Here is an 11,260-nt window from a genome sequence, read left to right as displayed (position 1 = left end):
CATCTACGGAGCACGGAGCGGGGTCGGTGGGCTGAGCATCGACTGGAGCCACTGTGCGGCATGCGAACTAGAGACGGGCGAGTTTTGATGGGTCGTACAAGGAAGTAGCGGTGCGCCGAGTGCCACAGGGCTTGGCATCGTCGGTGCGGACCGCGGCGTGGGTGTCGTAGGCGGTTGCTCTTGCAGCTCGAGCGTGAGCGTGCCAGAGGTGGATGCATGGACATGGAAGGGAGGCGTGTGCTCCGTTTGGTCGGCGAGCGGCACAGACACGATCGACCAGCGTCGTGCATGTTTCGGCCGTGCCTTGGGTGTCTTGGGCTCCGTGCGTGGGGCAGGTAGCGCGGGCGGCGGCATCGTCGGCGTGAGCGCGTGCAGCACCGGGCGCAGCGCATGGCTCGACGGCCGCCGCGCGGTCGGCGTGGTCGGCAGTGCCGGCGAGCACTCCAGCTTGGGTGTCTGTGGCGTGGCCGGCGCGCGCTGTGCGCGGAACGTCGAGGCGTAGCACGCCATGCACGCCCGCGCTTTTGTATCCGGAGCGCCGCTCACGGCCGGCGGCAGGAGGACGTAGCAGGAAGAGCATGCGGCGCAGAACACCTGGCCACAGAGGCGGCAGTGGTGCTTGCGGCGCCACAGCGTAAACGGCTCGACGCAGCGCGCGCAGCGCACCGAGAAGCTATCCGGGACCCATACCGGAGCATGGTAGTGCTCCAAGGCAGGGAGAGCGCGCTCGCGGCGGGGCGACAGGAGCGCCGCCACGCCGTGCGCCGTGCGGGACATGGGCGAGTGCGGCGGCGAGCCGCTCACGCTCAGCGCGGGCTCAGAGCTTGCCGCCGAGCTCCCCGACGAGCACGACGAGTGGCGGTTCGCCGGCGGCGACTCGCTCTTTTTGAGCGAGCGCATGGCGGCAATGTGCTCCTCCTGCGCCTCGCGGATCGCGGCAATCCACATGCTCTTGGCACTGGACGTCGCGGCGTACAAAGAGAACGAGCACTGCGGCGAGTGCACGTCAAAGCGGTGCCGCAGCGGGAGCGGCGCGCGCCCGACGCTCGCCGAAAGGTCCGGCATGCTCGTCGAGATAGGCAGGCCGGTCGGCGGCGCGGCCGCCTCGTCGTAGCCGACGACCGTGCAGTCGGCGAGCGGCAGCTTGTGCGTGAGGTACAGCGACGGGCCGCCGAGGAGCGACAGCGGCGCGGTTGTCCAGTCGATTTCCTCGCGCGGCGCATCGTCCCGGGCCGCCGGCGGCGCGTCGCCCAGCACACTCGCGCTCGCGAGCAGGATGCAGTCGGAAAAGAGATACACCTGCCTAGGCTGGATATTCTTGCGCCGCGTCTTGAGCAGCGTGCCGTGGCGCAGGAGGCGGCGGCCCGGCACGACCAGCGCCTCGTCGAGGCCGACGAGCATACGCTGCAGCGCAAGCGCAATCAGCGTGAGCTCCTGCTGGCGCACATGCTCGTTGATAAACAGCGCCGTGTGGTCCACCACACGAAATGTTTCGCGTAGCGGCTCGTGGTCGGGGTGCCACGGCGGCGTGTTGCGTAGCAGCTCCTGGAGCAGGAGGCGGTAGCGCGGCACGCGCTGCACGAGCGTGAGCATCTGCGCCTGCAGGCCGAGCTCGGCGCCGCCGCCGGCGCGGCATGCGGCCGCCTCGGCGCGCTTCAGGAACGCATCAAACGCGTCGTTGCTGCGGCGCTCCTCGTCGAGCGCCTGCATGGCGCTCGCAAAGTTCTTCATAAACAGCGTGTACATCTTGAAGAAGGGCGCGATCGGCACGAGCAAGTCGCCCAACACGTCCGACCACGGATCCCATTCGGCGACTGCGACCTGCGGCGCCGACGTGCCCATCGCAGCAAGGGGGTCACCGAGGCGCTCTTCAAGGCGAAAGAGCAGCTCGCGGCTCAGCTGCAGGATATCAACAAAGTTGGAAAAGATGCGGTTCAGCGTGCTTCGTGGCACAATCGCATCGTCGCGTCCCATGCAATCGTAGAGCGGCGCATAGTACAGGCGGTCGATCGTCGCGAGGCCTTGTACATACGTCTTCTCGGACTCGTACAGCTCGAGCGCGACGCGCCGCCGTGTGTCCATCCGCACCTGGGTATCTTGGCTGCGGGGGGGCGGTGCCCGCCCGCTGTTGGTTCCGGCGTCGGGCCATGCCAGCACGCGGCCCATGTCCTCGGCACACAGCGACGTACGCCGGTCAAGGTTCGACAGCAGCATGTAGCTCGATCGCGGCCGCGGCGCCGTCGTATGGCTCCGCGACCGTGTAGGCACGGGCGACACCATGCTCCGCCTCGGCGCACGCCGCTCTCGAGAGCGAGTGGGGAACCTCCACACCGCGCGACGCGTTGGTCACGTGTCGCACCGCCCGCGGCGGAATGCAAGGAATGCAGCTACGCGTGGGGATTGGGTATCTACGAGGCGAGCCGCTAGCTGCGGCCGCGGCGGGGGTCGCCTGTCGCAGGGGGGGAGCGTGCGCCATGCGGGGGGCTCGTCGCACCGGGCACCGGCATGCCAGGCGTCGCCATGCCCGGCATGCCGGGCATCATGGGCATCATGCCCATCGACGGCATGCCCATCGACGGCATGCCGGCCCACCGCGCGTCGGACTCTTTCGAGAGCATGCCAGACACTGGATTAGTAGTAATACGTACTCAGCGCCATCATCAGTTCGGGGCCCGTCGGCTCGTACTTGTACGTATTCTCCCATAGCTTCGACAGACGCGCCCAGTCGTCGGGCCTCGTAGGATCAAACTTGGACTGGTCAAACGCACGCAGGTCCTCGGTGACGGGCTTCTCTTGCACGGGCGCAGACCGCGACTGCGCGCTGCCGCCGCCCGGCGGCCATCCGCCCGGCGGCGGCCCACGCGACTGCGCGCTGCCACCGCCCGGCGGCCACCCGCCCGGGGGAGGACCACGCGCGGAGCGCTGCGCGGCTGCCGCAGGCCCCGCCGGGGCCGCTGGGGCCACAGGGGACACGGACGCGGCGGCAGGCGCTGCAGGCGCCGCTGCGCTCGCCGGAGCCGCGCCGCCGGCCGCCGGTGCAGCCCCAGCGCCGCCGAGCATGGCAAGCACATTCGCCGGGAGACCCGGCGGGCCGAGCGGTTCTACCTGAGGCGACTTGCTGCCCTGCCCCTCGCGATCGGCGTAGTCGTGGATGCGCTGCAGGATTTTCGACGAAAACGTATTGGCGCGACCCCAAATATCAATCACTTTCAAGACCTTTTCGCGCTGCTCCGGCGGCGCATGGCGCAGGCAGTCAATGCCTACTTCCGCGGCGGGCTCCTGCGCAGCACGCAAAAACGCGCTCGCGTCTGCCGCGAGCTGATCGGCGGTGCGGTTGCGCGCCGAGAACCCCGCGCCGTTGCGGCGTGCAATTTCCTGCGCATGCCTTGCGACCGCATCAAAGATGTACAGAGAGATTAACTTCGTCTTTGGCGCCGAGCGCATGTGCGCGCGGAGCATGGCCTTGGCGACGCCCGCGGGATCCTGCGTGAGGAAAAAAAAAACGTACAGCCAGTGCATTCGTCGCGCTTTCGGTCACTGCCTTGACACGCGAGCCAGACAACTTGTTCTGTGCAATGGTCTCGTGCAGCAGCGCTGCAAATGCCTGCGTTAGCCAATCCACCTACCTCGACGTCGGCCATCGTCAGAGGACGCAAGCGCCGACGGCTTACTAAGCAACCTCTTCTTCCGATGGTGTATCGGAAGCACTGGGGCGAGTTTAAACAGGACGCGCTCGCGCTCTATGCCAAAGCGCCGGAGCGGGTACGTACTGCTACTAACTCAGGCGCGTCTCGTCGTCAAGGCGCGGCCAAGCACGCAGATGCTCGTGCTCAAGCTCACGGACGACCATGTGGTACGTCGCCGATCTCACCCAGACGCTCAAGTACCGTGCCAAGTCGGCGATTATCCTGAACCGTCTTGACGAGTTCCAGCGCGAGCTGTTTGAAAAGATGTCGGGCGTTGCGCCCGCACCCCAAAAGCGCGAGGAGCCGGCGGCGCCCCCCGCGCCGGCCGCGCCGGCCGACGCTGCGCCGAAGCAGGGCGGCGGCAAGAGCAAGAACAAGAAAAAGGGCAAGAAGAAGTAGTATATAGCTATGACGGGAGGACACCGGCGCCGTTGAGAATGCCGTGGAGCAGCCCCCCCTCGTGCAGGTGCTCCAAGGAGTCGTAGCCGCCGAGGAGGCGTGCGCCTTCGAGCACCTTGGGATACGTGCGGTGCCCCGTGAGGTCCCACAGCAGCGATGCGAAAAAGTCGCTGTGGTCTGCGTGAGTAACGCAACGTACGTGCGAGATCCACCTCGTACCTGTCGTACTTGGCGCCGTACGAGTCGAGCAGCGCCTTGGCGCGCTTCGAGTACGGGCAGTACGACTTGGAAAAGACGGTGAATGGCGTGCGGGCACGGTGCTTTTCCGCCCAGTGCAGCGGGTGCTCGAGGTACTGTGTGAGAAGCAAAACGTACGAGGCGCGCATCCGCCGTGCCATTGTCCATGCGCTTGAGCTCGGTGAGGAACTGGATGTGCATGTCGCTCGGCACCTCGGTGCCTTCCTGCAGCCACTCCTTCCACGTCGCCCACACCGAGTCGTGTGGCTGAAAGTGGGGCTCCTGGAGCTGTGTAAGGAGAACGAGCGTCAGGTCCGAGCGCGAGGGGTACGCCGCGCCGTGGTGCCCGTCGTCCGCCAGCGGGTCGCTCTGTGCGCTCGTCTCGCGCCCGGGCAGCGCGCCGGGCACCGTGCGCAAGAGGTGCGCGATCTCGGCGTCGACCGTCGGCTTCGCCCACGGTTGCATGCGCTGGACGTGCCCAAATGCGTTCAGGTACGTGAGCACCACCGCAATGAGGAACACGCCGCCGATCAGAAACTTGCGGCGGCGCAGCCACTGCACCGGAACATATGCATGGCCCCGCTCGCTCTTCCGCGCGCCGCCCGGCAGCACGCCCAGGTCGAGCCGTGTGTCGTGCATGGTGGAGTTCGGCCGAGCGCACGGATAGCCCTTTTTTTTTTGGCGTGGCGTTTGCTTCGCTCCAGGATGAGGGTGGAGCACTGCTTCTTCTGCTCGGCGCCGTCGTACCCCGGCCGGGGCATTACGTTCGTGCGCAACGATGCCAAGGTGTTCCGCTTTTGCAAGAGCAAGTGCCATAAGAACTTCAAGATGAAGCGCAACCCGCGCAAGGTGCGCTGGACCAAGGCCTTCCGCAAGGCACACGGCAAGGAGATGACCGTCGACACGACGCTCGAGTTCGAGAAGCGCCGCAACATCCCTGTGCGCTACGACCGCGAGCTCGTGGCCACCACGCTCAATGCGATGCAGCGCATCCAGGAGATCAAGGCCCGCCGCGAGCGTGCCTTCTACCGCGCCCGCCTGGCGAACGCCGCGGGCGGCAGCGTCAAGGCCAAGGCCAAGCAGGTCGACCGCCTGGCGGTGCACCGCAACCAGCACCTGCGCCGCGCCGTCCAGGCCACGCGCGATGCGGAGAGCGCAAAGCGCGCCAAGGTCAAGGTGCCGGCGCGCAAGAGCGCGCTGGTGCGCAACGACGACGGCATGTCCATGGGCATGGACGAGTAGCTTGTATAGTATTTCTACAGTTGGCCCCACAGTTTAAAAGTGCGCGCCCACTCGCCGCTCGCGAGGTACTGCCCGTCGGAGCTGATGTCGACGCTCATCACCTTGCCGGAATCGCCGCTGAGCGAGGCGACGAGCTGCCAGTCGTCGGCGCTCCACAGCTTGACCAGGCCGTCGTAGCCGGCGGTCGCCATGTACATGCCCGAGCGGGGGATGCGCGGCGGCGGCGGCGCAGCACGCACATCCGCGTCCTCATCCATCGCCGCCCACGGCCGGGGCACCGGGAGAGCCTCGTCTGCCGCCTGGTAGAAGCGCACGTCGGCGACCGACGAGCGGTGCGCAGGGATGGTATATACGCTGCTGAGCTTGCGCAGGTCCCAGATCCGCACGGTATCGTCGCCGGACGCGGTCGCAACCTGGTAGCCGTTCGGCGCAAAGGCCAGCGAGAGGATCTCGCGCGCATGGCCATCGAGTACCATCGCCGTACGCCCCGTGCGTGTATCCCACACGCGCCCGATCGCATCTAGGCCGCCGGAAGCGACGAGCGCGCCGTCGCACTGGAAGTCGATGCCGTACACCTCTTTCGAGTGGCCCTCCTGGAGGAGCAGCTCGGCGCCGCGCTCCACGTCCCACAGGCGCCACGTCCCGTCAAAGGACGCACTGGCGACATAGTCGCCCATCGGGTGGAACGCGACGCGGCACACTCGCGCCTCGTGTCCTTTCATGCGGCGCAAGGCTCGGTCGCTGTGTCAGCCTCTCTACGTACCTCTCGAGCGACCAGAGGCACACGTCATTGTCGCCGCCGCCCGTCGCCAAGTTCACCGCGGAGGCCGACTGGGTCAGCGTCGCCTGCGGGTGCCATGCAAGGCCCGTTACGCGGTCCTCGTGCGCCGCAAAGAGCTGCCGCTGCGTCGCGCTCGGCACGTCCCACACCGCCGCCTTGCCCGACCAGCTCCCGGTGGCCAGCAGCTGGGCGTTTGGCGCGAAGCGCACCGCAGAAATCGGGCGCTCGCCGCCGATCTGCGAGCCGAGGCTCGTGTAGTGCTTCAGCGGCTCGAGCACCGCCTTGCGCACGGCCGCGACATCGGCAAGCGGCACGGTCGCCTCTTGGCGCTGCCGTGCGACCCTCTCCTTGGCGCGCGACAGAGAGTACTCGGCGATGCGGCGGCGCGCGTCGAGGAGCTCGGCAGATCCCTCGGTGTAAAACTCTTCCTCCTCGTCCGAGTCGCTTTCCTCCACGATGGCGCCTTTCGCAGGCTGCCCGCCATTCTCCATAATCACCTGCAGCAGACGCGCACGGCGATCCGGCTCGCGCTCGGCAAAGAGCGTCATCGGCTCGCCGTACTCGCGCAGGCGCAGGCGCACGTCGCGGTCGTCGGTCGGCACGGCGACGCGCCGCGCGGACTTGCGCTGGTCCAGCATCGCATTCGTCGCCACATCGCCTTCATTTCGGGGCGCATACCGCGCATCGCCTGCGTCAGAAGCACGACCTACCCAGGTCCTCGTACGCGATCCCCGCCTCGGCCATCGCAGCCTCCACTAAAGGCACGTGGCTTGTTTTCCGACCATGTCGCTGTCTGCCGAAGCGCTGCTGGCGGCCGTGAACGATGCGCCGAACGGCGCGATTGCGGATTCTCGCGCGCTCTCTCCGGTGCAGCCCTTTTCGCGGGAAGAGGTGCTGAAACGCGTGGAGCAGAGCACGTCGCTCGACCAGGACAAGAAGGACCTCGCCGAGGAGGAGGCCGCGCACAAGGCCGCGGCGCAGTGGCAGCTGCAGCTGCAGGGCGTGCTGCTCAGTCTGCAGAGCAAGGAGATGGTTCAGTTCAAGAGCATCGAGCAGCAGCCGCTCTTTCTGACGCTCGACGGGCGCGAGTGCATGCGCCTCGGCTCGCCCGAGTACCGCCTCTTTTCCCTGCTTCCGGAGGACGCGAGCGTCGGCAAGGCACAGGCCGAGCTGCAGGAAGCGCTCGGTGCGGATACGTTCAAGCAGGCGCAGGCGCGTGCGTTCCGCAACAAGCTGGCGCGCCGCCTGCCCGACGGCACGTTTGCGCGTGCCGAGGGTCTTTCTTCGCTGGCCGACGATGCCAAGGCGGAGCTCGTGGAGATCGCCAAGACGGGCGGCCTGTCGGACGAGAAAAAGGTCGCCGAGCTCAAGAAGCGCAAGATGCTGGGCAACCGCAAGCTACTCTACTTCTCCATCGAAAAGGGGCCGCAGTTTGCGCTGACCGTGCAAAAGCTCGAGACGGACCTCACTGCGGAGATGCTCGCGTCCGGCGCGTGGAAGACGGCCGCGTTCAAAAAGTACAACTTTGACGCGGAGGGCGTCGTGCCGCCGAGCGGCGCGCTGCACCCTCTGCTCAAGGTGCGCGAAGAGTTCCGCAACATCTTCTTCGAGATGGGCTTCTCCGAGATGCCGACGAACCGCTTTGTTGATTCGTCCTTCTGGTGCTTTGACTCGCTGTTTGTCCCCCAGCAGCACCCCGCCCGCGACGTTCAAGACACCTTTTTCGTCGCCGATCCCCCTGCTGCGAAAGAGATCCCGGAGGACTACCTTGCGCGCGTCACCGAGGTGCACGAAAAGGGCGCGTACGGCTCGATCGGATACCGCTATCCCTTTGACCGCAGCGTGACCGAGTCGCTGGTGCTCCGCACGCACACGACCGCCGTCTCGTCCGCGATGCTGTACGCGATCGCGAACCAGCCCGACGGCTTCCGGCCCGCGAAGCTCTTCTCGATCGACCGCGTGTTCCGCAACGAGGCGACAGACGCGACGCACCTCGCCGAGTTCCACCAGGTCGAGGGCGTGGTCGCCGACTACAATCTTACGCTCGGCGACCTGATCGGCTTTATGCAGATCTTCTTCTCCAAGATGGGCGTCAAGCAGCTGCGCTTCAAGCCCGCGTACAACCCCTACACGGAGCCGAGTCTGGAAATCTTTTCCTACCACGAGGGCCTCAAAAAGTGGGTCGAGATCGGGAACAGCGGCATGTTCCGCCCAGAGATGCTCCGCCCGATGGGCATTCCCGACGGCGTCAACGTCCTCGGCTGGGGCCTCTCGCTCGAGCGCCCGACCATGATCCGCTACGGCATCAAGGATATCCGCCAGCTCGTCGGCCACAAGACCCCACTCGAGTCGGTGGAGAAGGCACCGGCCGTGCGCTTTTAAGTCCATAGTCCACGTGCTGCTTTTCTCTCGACCGCCATGTTCCGACGCAGCGCCGCGGCAGCGCCGGGCCTCAGATGCGCGATACGCGGCTCGCGATTCAGCACGCTGAGCGCCGCGCTGCATCCCGCACGCGATACACCGCGCTTCGCCAAGGTGAAGCGCTGGCGTCCCGAGCCGCGGCAGATGCACGTCTCGCGCTCGGCCGCCGCGACGTCGCACGCGCTCGAGGTGGGCGTCGCACCGGCCGTCGAGAAGGACCACGAGATGCTGCGTGACCTCCTCGACAAGCCGCGGCTCAATACGACTCAGGACACGGCGGGGCTGCCGACCGGCCTGTTTAAAATCGAAGCGCTTCGCGAGCCGGAAGCTTTCATGACGCTGGCGCAAAAAACGCTCGTGCGTGCGCAGCTTCTTGTGCAGCGCATCGCACGCGCGGGCGAGCCGGGCGCGCCGCGCGCCGAGCTCGCGCGCGTCGTCAACAACCTCGACCGCCTGAGCGACCTGCTCTGCGGCGTGATCGATATGGCGGAACTCGTCCGCCACGCACACCCCGAGCCGGCGTGGGCCGAGGCGTCCAACGCGGCGTACGAGTACCTGTGCAACTTTATGAACATCCTCAACACACACACCGGCCTGTACTATGCGCTGAAGCACGCCATGGACGACCCCGAGATCTGGAAGTCGCTCTCGGAAGAAGCGCAGGCAGTCGCAACGATCTTTTTGCGCGACTTTGAAAAGTCGGGCATCCACCTCCCGCCACAGGAGCGCGAGCGCTTCGTCGAGCTCAGCGATGAGATCCTCGTGCTGGGCCGCGCATTCCTGCAGGGTATCGCGTCGGGAAGCGGCGACGACGTGAGCGACTTTCCGATCGACCTGCTCCAGGGCATGGACGCCAACATGCTCACGATGCTGCGTGCACAGAGCGGATTCATGCGCGCCTCGGACACGATCCCGGTCGTGCCGGGGTCCTGGGAACTGCACTGCATCAGCAAGTACGCGCCAGACGAGCGCGCACGCCGCCTCGCCTACCTCATTTCGTACACCGGCCGCCACGGGCCGGTCGATGTGCTGGAGCGCCTCTTGCGCGCGCGCCACGAGCTGGCGGTGCTCACCGGCAAGGGCTCGTTTGCGGAAATGACGCTCGTTGACAAGATGGCGGGCACGCCGAGCAACGTGCGCAACTTTTTAAACATCACCGCCGAGGCCCAGCGGCCCACCGCCCAGGCGCTGCTGGACGAGCTGCGTACGCTCAAGCGGGGCTCGGCAAGCGGGCCGCTGCCGACCTTTCAGGCGTGGGACCGCGAGTACTTCTCGGAAGAGTACGCCCAAAAGAACCGGCCGGACCACCTCCTGCCCTTGTCGCCCTACCTGTCGCTGGGCAGCGTGTTTACTGGCCTCTCGCGCCTGTTTTACCTGCTTTACGGCGTCCACTTCCGCGCCGCACCGGTGCAGCCGGGCGAGGTCTGGAGCCCGGACGTGCTGAAGCTCGAGGTGGTCGACGAGACGGAGGGCGGCGTGATCGGCACGATCTACTGCGACCTGTACACGCGTGCGGGTAAGCCGCCGAGCGCCGCGCACTACACAGTGCGCTGCTCGCGTCGTGTGGACGCCGACGATGTCGAGAACGACATGCGGTACGGCCACTCGGACGACCTGCCCCGGGACGTGGACCTCTCGAATTTGCTGGACGTCGAAGGCGTCGCATCGCCGGGCCGCGCGGGACGCTTCCAGCTCCCGGTCGTGGTGCTCATGACCGACTTCCAGTGGCCCTCGGCAGCGCACGGCGGCGTGAGCCTCCTGCGCTGGCACGAGGTCGAGACGCTCTTTCACGAAATGGGCCACGCTATCCATTGTACGTCATCACACGACTCACCTAGCCATGATCGGGCGCACCGAGTTCCACAACGTCTCGGGCACGCGCTGTGCGACCGACTTTGTCGAACTCCCGTCGATCCTGATGGAGCACTTTCTGACCGATCCTGCCGTGATTGGCCTCACTGCACACCACCAAAAGACGGGCGCGCCGCTGCCGTACCGGCAGCTTGAGGCCCATCTGCAGACGCAGCGCAAGCTCGATGCACTCGACGCGCAGCAGCAGATCCTCCTCGCGCAGCTCGACCAGGCCTACCACGCCGAAGCTGCCGGCACGCCGGGCTTCTCGACCACGGCCGAGATGCAGGCGGTGCAAAACCAGATTGGCCTCTTTCCGTTCGTGCAGGACTCGACATGGCAGGGGCAGTTTGGTCACCTGTTTGGCTACGGCGCAACGTACTACAGCTACCTGTTCGACCGCGCAATCGCGGCGCGCGTCTGGAACAAGGTCTTCCAGCAGAATCCGCTCTCACGTGAGGCGGGCGAGACGTTTAAAAAGGACGTCCTGCAGCACGGCGGCGGAAAGAATCCCTGGTCGATGCTCTCCACCGTCCTGCGCGACGACCAAATCGCAGCGGGCGATTTGCATGCTATGCAGACCATCGGGTACGTACTCTCGCTTACCCAGCCGCTGGGGATTGGGCCATTCTTCGGCGTAAAC

General features: G+C 66.4%; 8 protein-coding genes across 8 annotated transcripts; 4 read left to right on the top strand and 4 right to left on the bottom strand.

The window, feature by feature from the left end:
- Positions 1-3: 3 nt before the first annotated feature.
- Positions 4-2,214, bottom strand: MJAP1_001143 (uncharacterized protein; the record flags this gene model as incomplete). Its single annotated transcript, XM_060265109.1, has 2 exons — positions 4-67; positions 152-2,214. 2 exons carry the CDS (start codon positions 2,212-2,214, stop codon positions 4-6), a joined length of 2,127 nt encoding a protein of 708 aa, XP_060121092.1.
- A 209-nt stretch (positions 2,215-2,423) lies between these two features.
- MJAP1_001142 (uncharacterized protein) lies at positions 2,424-3,641 on the bottom strand (the record flags this gene model as incomplete). The annotated part of the gene is made up of 4 exons (XM_060265108.1): positions 2,424-2,626; positions 2,649-3,483; positions 3,509-3,604; positions 3,627-3,641. The coding sequence occupies 4 exons, from the start codon at positions 3,639-3,641 to the stop codon at positions 2,424-2,426; spliced, it is 1,149 nt and encodes a 382-aa protein (XP_060121091.1).
- Positions 3,642-3,690: 49 nt separating this feature from the next.
- On the top strand, positions 3,691-4,085 carry MJAP1_001141 (uncharacterized protein; the record flags this gene model as incomplete). The annotated part of the gene is made up of 3 exons (XM_060265107.1): positions 3,691-3,762; positions 3,785-3,853; positions 3,876-4,085. The coding sequence occupies 3 exons, from the start codon at positions 3,691-3,693 to the stop codon at positions 4,083-4,085; spliced, it is 351 nt and encodes a 116-aa protein (XP_060121090.1).
- A 7-nt stretch (positions 4,086-4,092) lies between these two features.
- Positions 4,093-4,961, bottom strand: MJAP1_001140 (uncharacterized protein; the record flags this gene model as incomplete). The annotated part of the gene is made up of 3 exons (XM_060265106.1): positions 4,093-4,262; positions 4,285-4,438; positions 4,461-4,961. The coding sequence occupies 3 exons, from the start codon at positions 4,959-4,961 to the stop codon at positions 4,093-4,095; spliced, it is 825 nt and encodes a 274-aa protein (XP_060121089.1).
- A 66-nt stretch (positions 4,962-5,027) lies between these two features.
- Positions 5,028-5,564, top strand: RLP24 (ATPase-activating ribosome biosynthesis protein; the record flags this gene model as incomplete). The annotated part of the gene is made up of 1 exon (XM_060265105.1): positions 5,028-5,564. The coding sequence occupies one exon, from the start codon at positions 5,028-5,030 to the stop codon at positions 5,562-5,564; it is 537 nt and encodes a 178-aa protein (XP_060121088.1).
- Positions 5,565-5,578: 14 nt separating this feature from the next.
- On the bottom strand, positions 5,579-7,089 carry MJAP1_001138 (uncharacterized protein; the record flags this gene model as incomplete). Its single annotated transcript, XM_060265104.1, has 3 exons — positions 5,579-6,221; positions 6,328-7,003; positions 7,056-7,089. 3 exons carry the CDS (start codon positions 7,087-7,089, stop codon positions 5,579-5,581), a joined length of 1,353 nt encoding a protein of 450 aa, XP_060121087.1.
- Positions 7,090-7,128: 39 nt separating this feature from the next.
- Positions 7,129-8,727, top strand: FRS2 (phenylalanine--tRNA ligase; the record flags this gene model as incomplete). Its single annotated transcript, XM_060265103.1, has 1 exon — positions 7,129-8,727. The coding sequence occupies one exon, from the start codon at positions 7,129-7,131 to the stop codon at positions 8,725-8,727; it is 1,599 nt and encodes a 532-aa protein (XP_060121086.1).
- A 36-nt stretch (positions 8,728-8,763) lies between these two features.
- On the top strand, positions 8,764-11,258 carry OCT1 (mitochondrial intermediate peptidase; the record flags this gene model as incomplete). Its single annotated transcript, XM_060265102.1, has 3 exons — positions 8,764-10,579; positions 10,605-11,205; positions 11,228-11,258. 3 exons carry the CDS (start codon positions 8,764-8,766, stop codon positions 11,256-11,258), a joined length of 2,448 nt encoding a protein of 815 aa, XP_060121085.1.
- Between the last annotated feature and the right edge of the window lie 2 nt (positions 11,259-11,260).

This window comes from Malassezia japonica, chromosome 2 (assembly GCF_029542785.1).
Source record: "Malassezia japonica chromosome 2, complete sequence".
Classification (NCBI taxonomy): Eukaryota; Fungi; Basidiomycota; class Malasseziomycetes; order Malasseziales; family Malasseziaceae; genus Malassezia; species Malassezia japonica.
The sequence above is the reverse complement of the archived record's forward strand: the minus strand, read 5'-3'. Positions and strand labels throughout refer to the sequence as shown.